Consider the following 18019-nt stretch of genomic DNA (forward strand, 5'->3'; position numbering starts at 1 on the left):
AAAGCTAAGAAATAAGAAGGCCTGTGGAAGCAACCCATTCAGCAGATGAATGGTTAGACAAAATGTGGTCTACATACCACAGAGTACCACTCGGCAGTGAAAAGGGAGGAGATTCTGACACAGGCTACAACGTGGATGAACCCTGAAGACGCTGTGCACAGTGAAATACGCCAGTCACAAAAGGACAAATACTGTGTGATTCCACTTACATGAGGGCCCGGAGGAGCCAAATTCAGAGAGACAGAAAGCAGAACGATGGGTGCCAGGGGCTGGGGGAGAGGAGGTGGGGGGGTTATTGTTTAATAGATACAGTTTCAGCTGGGGAAGATGAAAAAGTTTTGGAGACGGATCGTGGTGATGGGTGCAAACATTGTGAATGTACTTAATGTCGCTCAACTGTACACCTGAAAATGGTTAAAATGGTAAATTATGTGTCACGTATATTCTAACACAATTTTTAAAAAGTTAATTATGGGGGAAAAAACCCCACAAAGAAACAAGAGGACCTTCATGCCTTCATGCTCTGGGGAGGGATGACAACTTTTCATTGAACAAAGTGGTTGGAATCTAGAAAGTCAGTTGAAATCACAAGTGGAACTCAGTTTTCTAAAAACTCAAAGCAACTTCCTGTCGGCATCTCACTAGGAAGGTCACCACGCGGAGACTGTGCAGCCATGGAAGATGCTCACCAGCAAACGTCGGCCGATCTTCTGGATTCACCGCCCAGCACTGCTCCATGATGCTGACGGCCTCCCGCGGGCAGTGCCCAGTGATGTCCTCCACGTCCGGCCTGCTCCCAGATTTAATGCGCATTATCAGCTGCTGCTCACAGACAGCATCTATAAAACAAAGAGGAGCTTAAGCTGAGCTCTCAGGTCCTGCTCCTCTCAGGCAGGGAGGTGACAGAACTTGGACGAAGCCGCTCTGCCTAGGGGACGCTCCCAGTACAGCCGCCGCGTCCAGCAGGGGCAGAACGGCCCTGTGACAACGAGCTGATGAATTCCACTGAAGAGATGATCAAACAGCATTTTAGTTTCTGCAGATGAAAGAGAGAATTCACAGCAAAGCTGACTCCTCGTAGAGCAAATGGAATATGTGAATAAAGCCAATGCCACACTCCAGATTTTCATACAAAGACAAATACGGGACAGCGCTTGCCTTGGAGGAGCTCAGTTTAATAAGAGTGACTTAAAATGTGGAGTGATAATGGCTACTCGAGAAGTAAGTACAAAGGGTTCTGGTAACAGGACCACGACTAGAAGGTCAGAGAAGGCTTTGTTGAGTGCAGAACAATAGGCAGGAATTATCCAGGTAAAGAAGTGGGAAGGAGGATTCAGAGAGGAGGATCCAGGCTAAGAAAGCAGGATATGAATAGACTGGAAGTTGCAGAAATCATGATGCATCCCAGAAATTATGAATAGTTCAGTGTAACTGGGCATATTGACCAAAGGAAGTGAGGAAGGAATAAGGTTAGAGAGAGAAACAAAAGCCAAATCAGAAAGGACCCTGTACTCCACACTGAGGAATCTGAACTTTACCCTGAATGTCAAGGGTGCCTTGGCAGGATTTTAAACAGATGGGTGAGACGGTCTCATTTGCTTTTTAGGTCGAGCAGTTTGGCTGCAGTGTGAATGGCGGGCGGTGCGAGGAGACTGCCATAGAAACACAGAGGGTCTGACCTAGTGAGGGCCCTGTGGGGGATGGGGAGAAGCGGATGTACCTTGAATCAGATACACCTTGAGTTCACAGTTGTTGTTTTTTTGTTTTTTGTTTTTTTTCCCGGCCACGCCACATGGCTTACGGGATCTTAGTTACCCGACCAGGGATTAAACCTGGGCCTTCAGCAGTGAAAGTGAGGAGTTCTAACCACTGGACCGCCAGGGAAGTCCCGAATTCATAGGTTTTGGTGTCTGATTGGAGGTGGGAGATGAGGGGCAAGGCTGAGTATGGGATGACTAAAATTTCTGGTTGGGCAGCTCGGTTGGTGGTTGGTGATTCCATTTTCTGAACACAAGAGCAAAGCTGAATGAGCTACTAGGACAGCACGGAGGAGATGGCTTTGTTTTGGGGGGACGCTGCTTTGGGGTTCCCCTGGTATGTGGACTGGGTCTGACTAATAGACAAGTGGATATCCAGGCCAGGGCTGGAGATTTGGGAGGCGTCAGCAAAGAGGTGATCATTAAACCATGGGAGCTGATAATCACCCAGGAAGAATGGGCAGGAGAACGTCCATTAGTTTAGATACTTAACAGACTGAAGAACGGCTAATCTGTTCTCCTGCACAAACCACGACTTTCTCATCTTTATATTCTCAATTCTGAGTAAAGTCCCACAGTAAGTACTGAAAAGAAACAATTTCTGAATGAATGAAGGATTAGGGGATGAATGAAAGTATGGAGTGTATGCCCTGAAAGGGTTAACCCCTCATAAGCAGAAGCCGGCAAGCCTTCCTGTCCGGCAGGAATTATGGAATGTTACAGCACCTCCCAAGCTTAGACGCGTTACCAAGGCTCCTACCTGTCCTACGATCCCTGACTCCTAAACTGAGATGACTCATTCTTTCAACAAACACTTCCTGAGCACCTACTACGTTCCAGGTACTGTATGTGTAGATACTGGGGAAACAGCAGTGAATGGAACAGATGTGGTCCTGGCCCTTGTGGAGCTTATAGTCCAGTCGGTAAGACAGACATTAAATGAACAAACAATGATACATCTTAACTGACTTCACTGAAGGCTCATATTCTGTTGAACAACTTTGATTAGTACCCAAATCCCACTCCTCTGTAACTGCCTTACTTTCATACGGCTCCTTGTTGGCAAAGACGGCCCAGAGCACTATGGCGAAGCTGAACACGTCCGACTTCTCGGAGGGCCTCGAGCTGACGTCGTTCAGGTGCTCGGGGGCCATGTAGTGGAGGGTGCCGCCGTTCTTCGTGGTGCTGTTTCCTCTCCTCTGCGCAGTAAGCTCCTCTTTCATCAGCTCACTCCACGTCTTAAGGGAGGCAAGGCCAAGGTCAGCTATCTGCAAGGGAGCAAACCCACGGGATTGTTCTGTGAAGGCTACAAGCAAATCAGATTTGCCTTCAAATCTGGAGCTTCTTCAGTAGATGTGAGGTACAGTAACATTTCCAAATGGTTGCACTAGATAAGTTTAAAACAGCTAATGCTCAGAAGTAGCAACTGTATGTCCTCAGCCATCTAGAAAATCTCCCTTACGAAATGTCTATGCGCCAGGTTCAAGCCCTGGTCCGGGAAGATCCCACATGCCGTGGAGCAACTAAGCCCGTGCACCACAACTACTGAGCCCACGTGCCTAGAGCCTGTGCTCCACAACAAGAGAAGCCACCGCAATGAGAAGCCCACACACCGCAAAGAAGAGTAGCCCCCGCTCGCCACAACTAGAGAAAGCCCGCACGCAGCAACAAAAATCAAACACAGCCAAAAAAAGAAACAAATTTATAAAAAAGGAAACAAAACAGAAATGTCTGTGTGAAATTCTGGTATCTCAATTCTTATGCAATAAAACCTGGGGGTGGGGTGAGAAAAGCAGAAGATGTTTCTGAGATGAACACAACAAAACATGTTCATTCTAATTCCTCATTTATTCTGCATATATTTTTCAACTATTTCTGAGGTTAGGAAAAAACAGGTACTTTCTTCCCAGCAGATTTGTATAGCAGATGGTACTGCATCGTCTATTCTCCCAAATGGTGTCCAGAAGCCCAAGGATGCGAATTTCCGAGGATCCCAACACTGAGGATAAGGACTGCAGTGCTACCTGTTCTGAACCTAAGAGAAGGTGGGATGAGAAGGAGGGAAAAACAGACGAAAAAGCAAAGAAAAACTACCAGGAACAAAGAGGGAGGCGGCAGGGCAGAATGACAGAACACTACAGTTAAGACATCAGAGGTGACAGTTTCACTTTTGCCTCAAGGAATCCAAGCATTTGGGGATGATTTCTGGCACGTGATTATCTAAAATCCTCAAATTCTAACCCAGAACATAACAGATAAGTTATTAATGTAAAGAAGAACCTTCTTTTAAAGACACAGGAATAAAAACCCCCGTCCAGGACTAGAACAGAGTGTGAGAAGCAGAATCGTCTGGTGAAGGGATGCCTGTGTAAGCAGTTCCCGAGTCCTCCGCCAGACGCCACTTCCCCTTTCAGATGCTTGCGCTTGGATTCCTGCTGCCAGAGCCAACTAGATGTGATGCTCCGCCTAGTGAGTGCTTGCTCCTGAGTGAGCAAAAGAAAAACCCTTTGCCTTCTTCCTTTTACTACAGTGGAAAGAGAGTTTTCAACAGGAAACTGAGTTTGAAAAAGGAGATGACGGGACTTCCCTGGTGGTCCAGCGGGTAAGACTCCACACTCTCAATGCAGGGGGCCCAGGTTCTATCCCTCGTCGGGGAACTAAGAGCTCAAATACCTCAACTAAAGATCCCGCTCATGGCAACGAAGATCCCGCATGCCACGGGTACAGCCAAATAAGTAAATAAATAAATACTAAAAATAAAAAAGGAGATGAAAGTAAATGAATAAATAAAAAATATCAACTCCATCAAATCTGCATCTTGCCTTTCCTTCCTTGGTAGCGCTTTCCGGCACCACCATCACCAGTTACGAGCTGCGCCAGCTCTTCTTTCAGCATGTATCACGTCCGAAAGTGGATTTACAGCGGACAGTTACAAACTAAAATTACCCCAATCCTCCAGAAGCCTTGACTATGGTTTACCTTAATGTGAAAGTCACCATCGACGAGGATATTTTCAGGCTTGAGGTCCTTGTGTATCACACCTTCTCCGTGTAAGTAGCGCATTCCTTCAATGGTCTCCATAATTATCCTTCCTTTCACAGAGAGAGGGATACTGATCTAAAACGAGTGATAGTAAGTCCGTGAATGGAAAGGTAATCAAAGAGGCCAAAGCAACCGTTTCCTTCAAGAGTAGTGGGGTCTGAACCTTAGGACAGAGAGACCAGGTTTCCTTCTATCAGGCCCTGCAGCACGGCTGTCATTGCAAAACAAGCCCCCCTTTAAGAGAGATTTCATCCCAACTGCTGAGGGTGTTCGTGCTGTGCTTTGTCAGTGTACAAATAAAACTTCCACGCCAATATGGTAATATGCAAAAATGCTATAAAATTAAGCTCCTTGAGAACGAAACTATATTATTATTATTATTATTTACTTAAGATGTGTCCTGACTACCTTGCATGGTGCCTGTAATATTTGTTGAATGAATGCATATATATACAAAAAACACAAATATTCTCAATGGCGTACTAATATGATGTGCTACTATATATTAAATATGTAAACAGTGTCATAAAAACGTATGTATGAAATAAGGTTAAGAGAAAAAAGAATACAAGGGAATGTGCTCACATTGATCAAAAACATGTAAAGATTAGGGCTTCCCTGGTGGCGCAGTGGTTGAGAGTCCGCCTGCCGATGCAGGGGACATGGGTTCGTGCCCCGGTCCGGGAGGATCCCACATGCCGCAGAGCGGCTGGGCCCGTGAGCCATGGCCGCTGAGCCTGCGCGTCCGGAGCCTGTGCTCCGCAACGGGAGAGGCCACAACAGAGAGAGGCCCGTGTACCACAAAAAAAAAAAAAAAAACATGTAAAGATTAATCTATGAGATGACACGATGTGGTTAAAACAATGCTAAAGTGAATTTAACATCTGTTTGGTGATTTGGTATCAGATACGTCAAGCCTTTGTAGATTCTCCGGTCACTCTCACTTAAAATTGTATTCTAGTTATATGAATATCAATGTTAATACAGACAATTTCAGTTTCTATTAAACAGTTTTGCTTAACATTGAAAAACACAAACTCTCACTCTGTGTGTGTGTGTGTGTGTGTCTGTGTGTATGTGTATGCAGTCCCTAGTTTACAAATAGGCTGTTTCCTAAAAATTTATGTGTATGTTAGTTGCTGATAAACAGGAAAAAAATTTAAATGATGGAAGTTAGCTTCCCAAGTCAATCCCCCAAACATCTGAAGTCACAATGTGGCTGCACTACAGCATCAGTAGCCTGATCACCACATACAAAAAAAACAAAGGCCAGAGATTCTGCCTTTTTCCTTGGTATACCTTTGGACTTGGGAAAAAATTGTGAGCATGCCAAGTAGATCCCCCTTTTTTCCCTCTTTTTGTTTGTCTCCCTCATATCCTCCTGAATTTCTTCTTGAGCCCCAACGGATGCACCTTATCTTAGCCTGATCCATCCCACAGAAGGTCTCTTGTCCCAAACGATTTATCTCCCAATCAAAATGCCTACTTGCTTCACAGATCATATCTTGATGGGGAAGAAGAGAAGTCTGATCAAATTACAATACAACCAGTAAGTGACTATCGTTTACCTTTGCCCGCAACTATCTGTGAGATTTGTCCGACTGAAAAAGAACTGAAGAACTGACATAGCTTCAGGCAGCTGGGGGGTGGGGAGGGGAGAAGACGGGAAGAGGGGGGAATATCTGCATAAGGACAGTCGTAGCTCCCCCGCGGGCACTCTCTACTGTGCCCACCCCAGTTCTTTGAGTTCCCCACACCGGCCAGGCTCTAGTTCCTTCGCTCGTGCCCTTCCCTCTGCCTGGAACGGTGACTTACTCCCCAGTTCTCTGCTTCAAACCCTCTGCTTGTCCGTCACACTCCCGCTCCAGCCTCCTTCTTCTGGAATCCCTTCCCATCCATCCCACGCTGGGGAGAGAGCCCCTCTTCTGTGTTCCCAGAGCTCGCTATGAGCATGTCTATCAAAACAACACCACACCAGATTGTTCATTTCCTGTCCCGTTACTTGTCTGTGTCACATTTGCTATTGCTTCCTGGGCAAAGAGCACAAGGCCTTGCTCTTAACAGGTATGTACACTTTTAAAACTGCTTTAAAGTTATCTGTCTTTGGTAAAAGCAATATTAACCTTCCTGTTCTAAGCCTTCCTTACCCAGTATTGTTATTCTAATGTTCTATATTTAACCTATAAGCTTCTTCAATGGCATCAAAATGCAATCACTAATATTCCATCTTCTCATACAGTCAATTATAGTGTACATCTTTTTTTTTTTTTTTTTTTTTTTGGTGGTACGCGGGGCTCTCACTGCTGTGGCCTCTCCCATTGCGGAGCACAGGCTCTGGACACGCAGGCTCAGCGGCCACGGCTCACAGGCCCAGCCGCTCCGCGGCATGTGGGATCCTCCCGGACCAGGGCACGAACCCGTGTCCCCTGCATCGGCAGGCGTACTCCCAACCACTGCGCCACCAGGGAAGCCCTATAGTGTACATCTTTTAATCAATCAATATTTAATTGTAATCCATTATGCACGCACCCATCAGACCACGTGCTTCGTAAAGACAGTGCCTGCCTATGAACTGTGGATCTGAGAGTGGCTGACAAAAGCCTCCTACCACACTGAGACCTAGAGATGACCCTCCGAGAGAGGGATGGACACCTGTCTGTAGGCACTGAGAGGAGGGCGAGCCCACCTTCTGGGCATGGAAAGTCAAGGAAGATTTAATGAGGGGCTGACTTCAGAAAATCCCGAATATCCAGCCATTCACAAAGGATTCTTGTGCACCAAGGGGCTGGCAGGGCGCGCGCTCGGGCCTGGGTACCTGGGCCTTGAGCGCGCGCATGAGGTCGCCCTTCTCCACGTACTCCATCACCAGCGAGTAGTTCCCGTCCTCCATGATGACGCCCAGCAGCTTCACCACGCGGCTGTGCCGCAGCCTGTGCATCATCCTGCCCTCCTCCAGGAGGGCCTCGTCGTACCTGGGGGAGGAAAGGGGTTCAGGCAGACAGAGGCAGCCCCGCTCCCTTCCTGCCCCCAGAAACGCCACGGCTTGGGACTCCGTGGGGCATCACCGCACACGCTCTGTCACCCCTTGTGCACGTGCTGGTCTCTACCAGACACAGACCACAAGCTCCGGAAGGCGAAGCGGTTGCTCGTTCACTCTACATTCCTCTCTCCCAGTGACCAGCCGCGAGTGCTCAAGAAATGTTACACGGATGAACGAATCAACGCAAAGTATCAATACATGAACAGCAGCAGCGAAACGCGGCCGGAAAGAAGGACTGTGCTGGACAGTGTAATAAAAAACGCGGTCTCTCTCATAACCACTCTGGCGAGAACAGAGGGAAGTAAAACAATGCCACCAACTGCCTTAAAGAGAGGGTTCCTGGAACCTCTAATTCATGAACCAGCTTTTTGTTCCTGTACTTAGGGCTGGTTCTCACCAACAAGGTGAAGCAAGGGCTTCCATCCGCCTTCCCTGCTCCCTCCCATTCCCTTTCCATCAGCCCCTGCGGCCCCTGCGTTGCCCTGCGTCGTCTTCCCTTTCTCTTTGCCTCCTCTTCAGCTTTCTTCCGTTATTTACCAGCCCTGAGCTCTTCCCTAGCCGGCCTCCGAACCCTTATCAGCGATTCAAGGATGTTAATATCCACCCTTCAGGTTATCTGACATAAAGCCCAGGTGCTGACCCTTGCACCCCATCTGTCTCATTCTAAAGCCTGTGCTGCCCGTGTCCACCGCCCTGACCAGTCACGTGGCCCATCTGCCTCTGCCCCCAACTCACTCGGTGCGCTTGGGGCCCGTGTACACCTTCTTCAGGACCACGAGTTCATGGGAGCTGTGTAAACACAGAGACACCTTCCCGAAGCCCCCGCTGTCCAGGTCCTCCTGCCTCAGGAATTCGGTAGAGCTCATCCTAATGTCATCCAAGGACATGTCTGCTTTCCTTCTGAAGGCTCAGAATGCCCCCAAAATACACAACTGGTTTTTTCCCCTCAGAGCTGTCCCTGTGAAGAAAATAAGAGGACACATCAGTGCAAAAAAATCATTATTCAAAAAATGTATGTAACGTTCCACCACGCGCTTGGTGTGCCTTTATTTTTTGAAGATAGATTTATAGTCTCTAAGATGAAAGTTTTCCATATTTCCAGGAATCACAGACAACCACAAATCTTTCTTCCTTAGACTTTCATTTCTAGCAACATGAAAGACTAAAAACTCTCCTGCTACAAAGGACCCGTATACATTGGATAACATAATACAAACATCCATTCAAGTGCATAGCTAGGCTCAGCAGAAAGGAAAAGAACTCCAGGGACAGAAAACAAACAGCATGTGGGGCAAGGGCCACGCGATGGCTGCCGTGGGCTGAACGTCCGTGTGCCCCCCAGATTCGTATGTTGAAGCCCGAGCTCTGACAGTATTAGGAGGTGGGGCCTTTGGGAGGCGATTAGGCCATGAAGGAGGCCTCAGGAACGACGTTAGTCATCCACGAGGCCTTATAAAAAGACAGGAGAGAGCTTGCTTCCTCTCCTCTCTCCGCACCCATCCCCCTTTCTCTCCACCACGTGAGAGTGGAAGGAGAGGATGGCCGGCCATCTGCACACCAGGAAGCAGGCCCTCAGTAGACACTGGATCTGCTGGTGCTTTGACCTTGGACTTCCAGCCTCCAGAACTGCGAGAAATAAATGTCTGCTGTTTAAGCCGCCCAGTCTATGGTAACGCGTTACAGCAGCCGAGCTAAGAAGTGGCCCTGTGGGGCACCACCAACCTCAACATCCAAAGGTCAGGGTTTAAAACCCAGCCACAGACAGGAGCTGAGGTCAGGACATGCAAGAAAAGAGGGTTGGAACAAGGACTCTGCCCTTAACGTGGCCCTTCTCAATGTGCTACCCTACCCCACAATGAAAGGATGGACTACAAAAAAAGCAGTCCACTAGCAAAGGGACTTGTTTGTCTTAGGCTGAGCTTGGGGTATAAAAAAAAGTCTCCGTGTAAATTCATAACCTTGGGCTTGTCTTCAAATAGATTTGGGCTTTAAATGTACACTCCTCCTACCTCTTATGGCCAGGATCCCCCAAATTAAGAACTTTTATACAGAAAATGGTCACAGGCTGATGACATCCCTGGGTTATAAGGTTAAAGCAAACTAAACACCCCCAAGGCAGACCAGACAGGATTCCAACAAATAAAGCCTAACTTAACATGTGCTCCCTTTCCAAAACTATAAAACACCGGAAAAAAAAAGTCCACCATGAGCCAAACCCAGCATATACAACAAACAGCAGTATTAGGCCCCAATTGTTCAGGTAATTAAACTACTGAATATCCTTAGAAATAAACAGGTTTAAAGTAACTATGAACAAAAGAAAAGGAATCTGAAGAATACAAAGAGAACAATGCACTATCTAAAAAGAGTAGGAAGATATGGAAAGGACGAGGATTGGAGACTTTGAACACAGGGCCGGAAAGTATGCAGTATGTGTAATCTCAAAACACAGCTATTTGCTTCATCCTTCTTTCCTTCTTCCTTCATTCATTTATCTTTCCCAAACTGAAATGAAAAATAAAAATCCTTGGGGCCCAACATGTGACACCAGTACACACCCACCGGAGTATCCAGAATTAAAACGGCCACCACCGCATGCCAGTGAGCCGGAATCCTCACACGCTGCTGGTGGGAACACAAAATGGTACAATCACGTGAGGAAATCCCAAGGGAAATGTAAGCATATGTCCCCAAAGACCTGTACAATGCTCAGAGCAGCTTTAGTCATGACCATCCAAAACTGGAAACAGTTGTCCATCAGTAGGAGAATGGGCCAAAAAAGCACCCTGTGGTGTGTTCACAGATGGACTCTACTACTCAGCAATAAAAAGCAATGACCTAATACACACAACAATGTGGAAGAGTAACAAGAACATTATGCTAAGGTAGAGAAGATATCAAAGGATCCATAGTATATAACTTCATTTACATGAAGTTTTAGAACAGTCAGACTCATCCGTGGTGGAAACCGGTTGCCCAGGGACGGGGTGAGGGACCATTCTGGGGGTGAAGGTAATGTTCTACCATCTCAGTGGGGGTTTGGGTTACACAAGCAAAACCATCTGTCAACACCCAACAAATGTACACTGCAGAACCGCGGGCAAATTTTGCATCTAGAAGAATCTGTAAACATGCTGAACTTGTTAGTGGTATGCATGCTGAAGTATTTATGGACAATTTACCTTGCAGACCGAGAGCCTGGTGGACAGAGAGAGGGATAAGTATATGGATAATTATACGATAGAGCAAGCAGAGTAAAATGATATAAATACTGCACATACGATAGTTCACTGTAAAATCTTTAATTTTCCTTTTTTGTTTCTACATATTTAATTTTCTTCTCCCATACACCCCTCACCCATTTGTCCTAACAGTACCTTTGTCAAAACTGGGAAACTAACATTGCTATGCCACCATTAACTAAGCGCTCTACTGTTTTCTGGTCTCCCCAGGTTTTCTGCGAATCCCCCGTTGTGCCCCAGGACCCAGCCCGGGGCGCCACGCCGCCCCTCGTAGCTCTTGATTTTTCATTGGTTTGTTTTGGCTCCTTTTACCTTGTGACCCCGTCACCCACTTCTCCCGCGCACACCAACTCCCTTCCTCTGGTAACCACCAATCTGTTGTCTGTGCCGATGAGCTTGTTTCTTTAAATTTAAGATACCACATATACATGAGATCATGCAGTATTTGTTTCTCTGTCTGACTTATCTCACTCAGCATAATGCCCTTGAGGTCCTTCCATGTTGCTGCAAATGGCAAGATTTCATTCTTTTTATGGCTGAGTAATATTCCATTGTATGTAGACCACATCTTCTTTATCCATTCATCCATCGATGGACACTTAGGTTGTTTCCATATCTTGGCTGTTATAAATAGTGCTGCAATGAACATAGGGATGCATATATCTTTTTAAGTGAGTGTTTTCATGTTCTTCAGGTAAATACCCAAGAGTGGAATTGCTGGATCATATGGTAGTTCTATGCTTAATTTTTTGAGGACCTTCTGTACTGTTTTCCATAGTGGCTGCACCAATTTATACTCCCAACAACAATGCACAAGAGTTCCCTTTTCTCCATATCCTCGCCAAAAGTTATTTTTCTTTTTGATAATAGCCATTCTAAAGGTGTGAGGTGGTATCTCATTGTGATTTTGATTTGCACTTCCCTGATGATAATATTGTTGAGCATCTTTTCACGTGCCTCTTTACCACCTGGATGTCTTCTTAAGAAAAATGTCTATTCAGGGACTTCCCTGGTGGGGCAGTGGTTAAGACGCCAAGCTCCCAATGCAGGGGGCCTGGGTTCGATCACTGGTCAGGGAACTAGATCCCACATGCATGCCGCAACTGAGTTTGCATGCCACAACTAAGGAGCCTGAGTGCCACAACTAAGAAGCCAGTGAGCCACAACTGAGATGCCAGCCTGCCACAACTAAGACCCAGTGCAACCAAGTAAATAAATAAATAAATAAATAAATAAATATCTTCTTAAAAAGTCTATTCAGATATTCTGCCCATTTTTTAAACATATTTTTTGTTGTTATTGAGTTGTGTGAGTTCTTTATATATTTTTTGTTAATAACCCCTTATCAGATACATGATTTGCAAATATTTTTTTCCATTCAGTAGGCTCCCTTTTTATCTTGTTGATGGTTTCCTTTGATGTCCAGAAGCTTTTTAGTTTGATAGTCCCACTTGCTTATTTTTGCTTTCGTTGCTTTTACTTTTGATGTCATATTTGAAAAATCGTCACCAAGATCAATGTCAAGGAGCTTACTGTCTATGTTTTCTTCGAGGAGATTTATGGTTTCAGGTTTTGCATTGAAATCTTTAATCCATCTTGAGTTAGTTATCGTGTATGGTGTAAAACAGTGATCCAGTTTAATTCTTTAGCATGTGGCTGTCCAATTTTCTCAACACCATTTATTGAAGACACAGTCCTTTCCCCATTTTCAGCCTAGCCTACCTTAAATGTGCTCAAAACACTTACACTAGCCTACAGTTGGGCAAACTCATCTAACAAAAAGTCTGTTGTATGATAAAGTGTTGAATATCTCTTATAATTTGCTGAATACTGAAACAGAGTAGCTGTATGGGTACAGAATGGTTGTAAGTGTATTGGCTATTTATCCTCGTGACTGCATGGCTGACCAGGAGCTGCAGCTCCCTGCTGCTGCCCAGCATCATAAGAGAATTTCATACCACATACCACTAGCCTGGGAAAAGATAAAAATTCAAAGTATGATTTCTACTTAATGCCTATTGCTTTGCACCATCATAAAGTTAAAAAATTATAAGTCAAACCATCATAAGTTGTGGACCATCTGTATTCTTGGCTCTTTTGTAAGTTAACTGATCATTTATGTGTGGGCTTATTTCTGGGCTGTCTATTCTGTTCCATTGATGTATATGTATGTTTATGCTGGTGCTATACTGTTTTGATTACTATAACTTCGTAATACAGTTTGGGAAGTGTGGTATCTCCAGTTTTGTTCTTTCTCAAGATTGTTTTGATGACTTGGGGTCTTTTGTGTTTCTATAGAAATTTTAGGATTATCTGTTCAATTTCTATGAAAAATGTCATTGGAATTTTTATGGGAACTGCACTGAATCTGTGGTATGGACATTTTAACAATATTAATTCTCCCCATTCACGAGCATGGAATATTTCCATTTATTTGTGTCTTCTTCAATTTCTTTCCTCAATATCTTGAATTTTTCAGTATATAAGTCTTTCATCTCCCTAGTTAAATTTATTCCTAGATATTTTACTCTTTTTGATGCAATTATAAATGGGACTGTTTTCTTAATTTCTCTTTCTAATAGCTCATTATTAGTATATAAAAATGCAAAATATTTTTGTATACTGATTTTGTATCCTACAACATTGCTGAAATTGTTCATTAGTTCTTAACAGTTTTTTGATGGGGTCTTTAGTTTTCTATGCAAAATATCACGCCACCTGCAAACAGTGACAGCTTTATTACTTTCTTTCCAATTGGTATGCCTTTTCTTTTTCTTGCCTAATGGTTCTGGCTAGGACTTCCAATACTATGTTAAATAAAAGTGGCAAGAGTGGACATCCTTGTCTTGTAACTGATTCTGTTTTTTTGGGTTTGGCCGCAACTTGCATGCATGCAGCTTGTGGGATCTTAGTTCCCAGACCAGGGATTGTACCCTGGCCCTCAGCAGTGAGAGCACAGAGTCCTAACCACTGGACCGCCAGGGAATTCCTGTCTTGTTTCTGATCTTAGAGGAAAAGCTTTCAGTTTTTCACTGTTGAGTATGATGTTAGCTGCAGGTGTAAAATCTTTTTAACTTTGCACTTTGGAATTTTTCTTAATGAAATGTTGGGGGCAGGAAGTTGTTTGTCTGTTTGAAAGTACCTGAAGGGGTTTCTGAAAATGCCTAGGCTGACAGCAATCCTGTGCAATGGGCTGCTGCAGTCTGGCTCAGGCAACCAACCTTCTACATCCTGTACAAAGGTTTCGGTGGGCCCTGCCACCCCCAACAAAGCTCACGTATCAGCACGGAAGATGATGCTATGAACCATTTTCCTGTAACAGGAGACTTTCCAAGCAAGAGGAAGTACCCTCTGGAAAGAAGCACATCTGCGGGGCAGAGACAGGGGTTGAGGGAGGCTGCCCAGATAATGGGCATAAAGATGGAGGGGACAGGGGTGAGTCACGGACTGAAGGTAAGGTACCAGAAGCCATTATGATGGTGCAAAGAGCACAGGCTTTTCTCTCATACGAACTCTAGCTCTCATTTATCAGCCCTGTGTCTTGGGTAACTTACATAAGCCTCAATTTCCTCATTGGCAAAAGGAATAATAATGACTGCCTCACAAGACTGCTAAGGATTATGTGAGAAAAAATATGTGAAAACACATGTGTTGCCTGCTTTACAGTTCTGGCTATGATCGGCCCAACGAGCCATACGCTTCCACGTTCATCCTGTTTCCCAGGCTTTCAGAATACGAGTGTGCATCTGGGATCACTCTTCTCAGCAGCTCTCTACTGACCAGTCCTTGTGAGCGTGGGGTGGGGTGGGGGGAGGCTGAGTTATCTGTCCCACTCTCCCCTACAAGCCCTCTGAGGGCACATTCTTCTCCTGGCTAGAAGCTGTTCCTCCTTCGGGTCTCAGAAACGTTATTTCCTCAGGAAAGCCATCCTACATCTTCCCATTAGACATTTTCACAGCACCCAGTACTTCCCCTTTGAAACAGGACAGCTGTAATTTGGGAGTTATTTCAATTAAGCTCACAGAAGGCAGGAAACTGTCTGTCTTATGCACTGTCTACAGTGCCCAGCACAGAACCTGACATATGGCAGTTGGTCATTAAATACATAATTTTTTAAATACAAGAATTATTTAATCATCCAAAAATAAAGAATATAGTTAAACGAATTATAGAACATTCATAAGATGTAACATTATACAACCAATATATTAACAGGTAGATGGCTAGCTATACATATAGACATATGTACAGGAAAAAAGACACAGTGAAAGACACGAAAATGTGAGCAAGGATATCTGGATGGTTGGGTGATTTTTACTTCTTTACACTTCTACTACATTTTCCAAATTTTCTACAATAAACATGAATTACCTTTATAATAACATTTATTTTTTAAAAGGGAATAATTCCTTCACTCAGTAGTTCTTTATTCTAAGGAATGAAATCAGAGATGCTGATACAGAGTATGTACAAGGATGTTCCCAGTAACATTAGGTAAAACAGCAAAAGCACATAAAACAGATACAGGATAAGGGAGAATAAGTTATGACCCATTCACACTATGAAATACATCTAGCAGTTTTCAAAAATGACGTTATGTATCAATGTTTAGTAACATTAAAAAAGGCTCACAGGGCTTCCCTGGTGGCGCAGTGGTTGAGAGTCCGCCTGCCGATACAGGGAACACGGGTTCGTGTCCCGGTCCGGGAAGATCCCACATGCCGCGGAGCGGCTGGGCCCGTGAGCCATGGCCGCTGAGCCTGCGTGTCCGGAGCCTGTGCTCCGCAACGGGAGAGGCCACAACAGTGAGAAGCCTGCGTACCGCAAAAAAAAAAAAAAAAAAAAAAAAGGCTCACAGACAGAGTAAAGAAACAGGAAGGAATTATAACCATGCCCTGAAATATGCCCATGGGGTGTTAAGATTCAGCTCTCTGCTTCAGCCCAGGTCTTGTCTCCTCAGAGCTGCCAAGACCAACTAGGACCTGCAGTGCCTCCTACAAGTGCGACGGAGCTCAGGGGAGGGGAGCCTCCTCACGGGTCGGCTGCACTTTGTGAGGCTGGCTCCTGACCCCAGCTGGTTCTCCTCAGTCTGCGGTTTGCTGGTTTAGTCTGGTCTCACTTAACCTTATGCACCTTTTGCATGGTTTCCAATGATTTCTTTTGTTTTTACTGTTTCCCCCACTATTTCTCCATGAATGATTCAACTTTATAAGCACTGAATATCTTAGGAAGGACTTGTGAGTAACTTAGATACCCAAGAGTCACAAAAACACTGAATGTAGGCAGGTAGAAAACTACATTACAAAGCCATGTTACAGGGTACTTAATGAAGGCACACTAGCCTGTTATGTCGTCTTATGATTGATTTCAACAAAGAATGTATCTATTTTAATGGAATTTATTGTTTTCTGTATATTTAATTCAGGGACTTAGGGAAGCAAATCTTTTCCATTGAAATTAACTGAAAATCCCAAGAAACTTCACAAATTATCTTCTAAGGCAGGGTAAGTCTATATATCAAAATATTCATATCTATATTCAATTTTGTTAGTCAATTATACCTCAGTAAAACTGGGGGAAAATACAAATTATTAACAATATATAATACCAAAAAAACAGGCAAAACTCATCTACAATATACACAGTCAAGACAGTAGTTCCTATTAGGTGGAAGCAGGAGGCTGTGAATCACAGAAAGCGCAGGGGCTTCAGGAGTGATGGCAATGTCTCATTTCTTCTTAATGTTTACTTTGTGATACTTAATACAGCTGAACAGTTATGACTTGTGTACTTTTCTGTGTATGTTATACCTTAAAAAACAATTTTTTTAAACTTTAAAAAATATTCATATTTACCTTTAAGTGGTAGAGGACTGTTTTTTCAATTTTTCAATGATGACCATACATAATGAGTCTGACAGAAAATGCTGGCTGCCTATCTGTCACGCCCCCCTTTTTCCCTGCTAACAGAACTCTGTTTTTACTCAGGTATCCAATGGGGATCTCTCAAGGTTCTTTGATAATAACTGCTTGATACTTTGCCCCAGATAAACAAGAGCTCTGCGCAAGGAAGATCTAAATGCTGAGCAAGAGAGAAGAGACTGGAAGAGTTCAACCCAGCGTTATCATGTACGTTACCACATTATGACCCTCTGACGTACCAATTTGAATCGTTCCGATTTACAAATAAAGAAACTAAAATCTGGAGTTTAATGATTCACCTAAAGTAGCAGATCCTGGAACTCAGCCTTTATCTCTTCACGCAAACTTCTGCTATCAGCTCACTAACACATGCTACTTCTCTAGAGAGCAACCAATAATGTCTTTGTTAAAATCAGATGCAAAGACTTAATCTTACAACTGCTCACCTATACTAAATAAGTATGCGACAGTCAGAAACATAGGGAACGTACAGACTACATTTAAAAAACATATGAAACTAAGTGGTTCGAAATCAATATTCTACAGGTTAACTAACATGATCATTTTTGCCAGAGTATGATATCCAACCAAAGCATGGGAAGCTCTGTGTATTTCTCAAATTCCCAGATCATACTGGTGGTATTAACATGTTGTGGATTAATAAGCACCCAATAGTAATGTGCGATTTTGGAAATTGCTATTTAGGGATTTTTTTCTTAATTCTCATTAATAGTCACAAACCTGAAAGTACAATATAGCTCTGGTGTGCAATATAGCTCAGACAGAGGAAAATGAAAGTTAACTGTTATTGCTGTTTTATCAGTAATAATAGTGATGAGGATGATATACCCCCAAATATTTTAAGCAAGCTCAGTCTTCACCTTTTGTGTTTAGAAGGGCTGCAGTTTTCCAAATTTATAATAGACTATAATTTCCTCCCTACTCTTGCACCTACCTGATGGTTACAAAATGCAGATCAGGTAAGAAGTCACTCTACGCTCCAAAGCTCACTCCTGC

General features: G+C 44.1%; 2 protein-coding genes across 3 annotated transcripts in view; one reads left to right on the forward strand and one right to left on the reverse strand.

Moving 5' to 3' along the window:
* LOC101289275 (tubulin beta-2A chain) overlaps nucleotides 1-18019 on the forward strand; it is a 145471-nt gene that overhangs the window by 94117 nt on the left and 33335 nt on the right. The window lies entirely within an intron of this gene.
* The window catches only part of RIPK1 (receptor interacting serine/threonine kinase 1), a 40728-nt gene that overhangs the window by 14481 nt on the left and 8228 nt on the right, over nucleotides 1-18019 (reverse strand). The window contains exons 2-6 of one of the 2 annotated variants that reach the window (XM_049715417.1): nucleotides 8575-8793; nucleotides 7615-7771; nucleotides 4737-4874; nucleotides 2800-3025; nucleotides 690-839 (exon numbers count right to left, since the gene is read on the reverse strand). In XM_049715417.1, coding sequence (XP_049571374.1) covers nucleotides 690-839; nucleotides 2800-3025; nucleotides 4737-4874; nucleotides 7615-7771; nucleotides 8575-8726 — 823 coding nt within the window. In that variant the 5' untranslated portion in view covers nucleotides 8727-8793. Of the gene's footprint in view, nucleotides 1-689; nucleotides 840-2799; nucleotides 3026-4736; nucleotides 4875-5384; nucleotides 7044-7614; nucleotides 7772-8574; nucleotides 8794-18019 lie in introns of those variants that run through there. The other variant, XM_033407996.2, reaches the window with a different exon arrangement.

Source organism: Orcinus orca, chromosome 10 (genome assembly GCF_937001465.1).
Source record: "Orcinus orca chromosome 10, mOrcOrc1.1, whole genome shotgun sequence".
Classification (NCBI taxonomy): Eukaryota; Metazoa; Chordata; class Mammalia; order Artiodactyla; family Delphinidae; genus Orcinus; species Orcinus orca.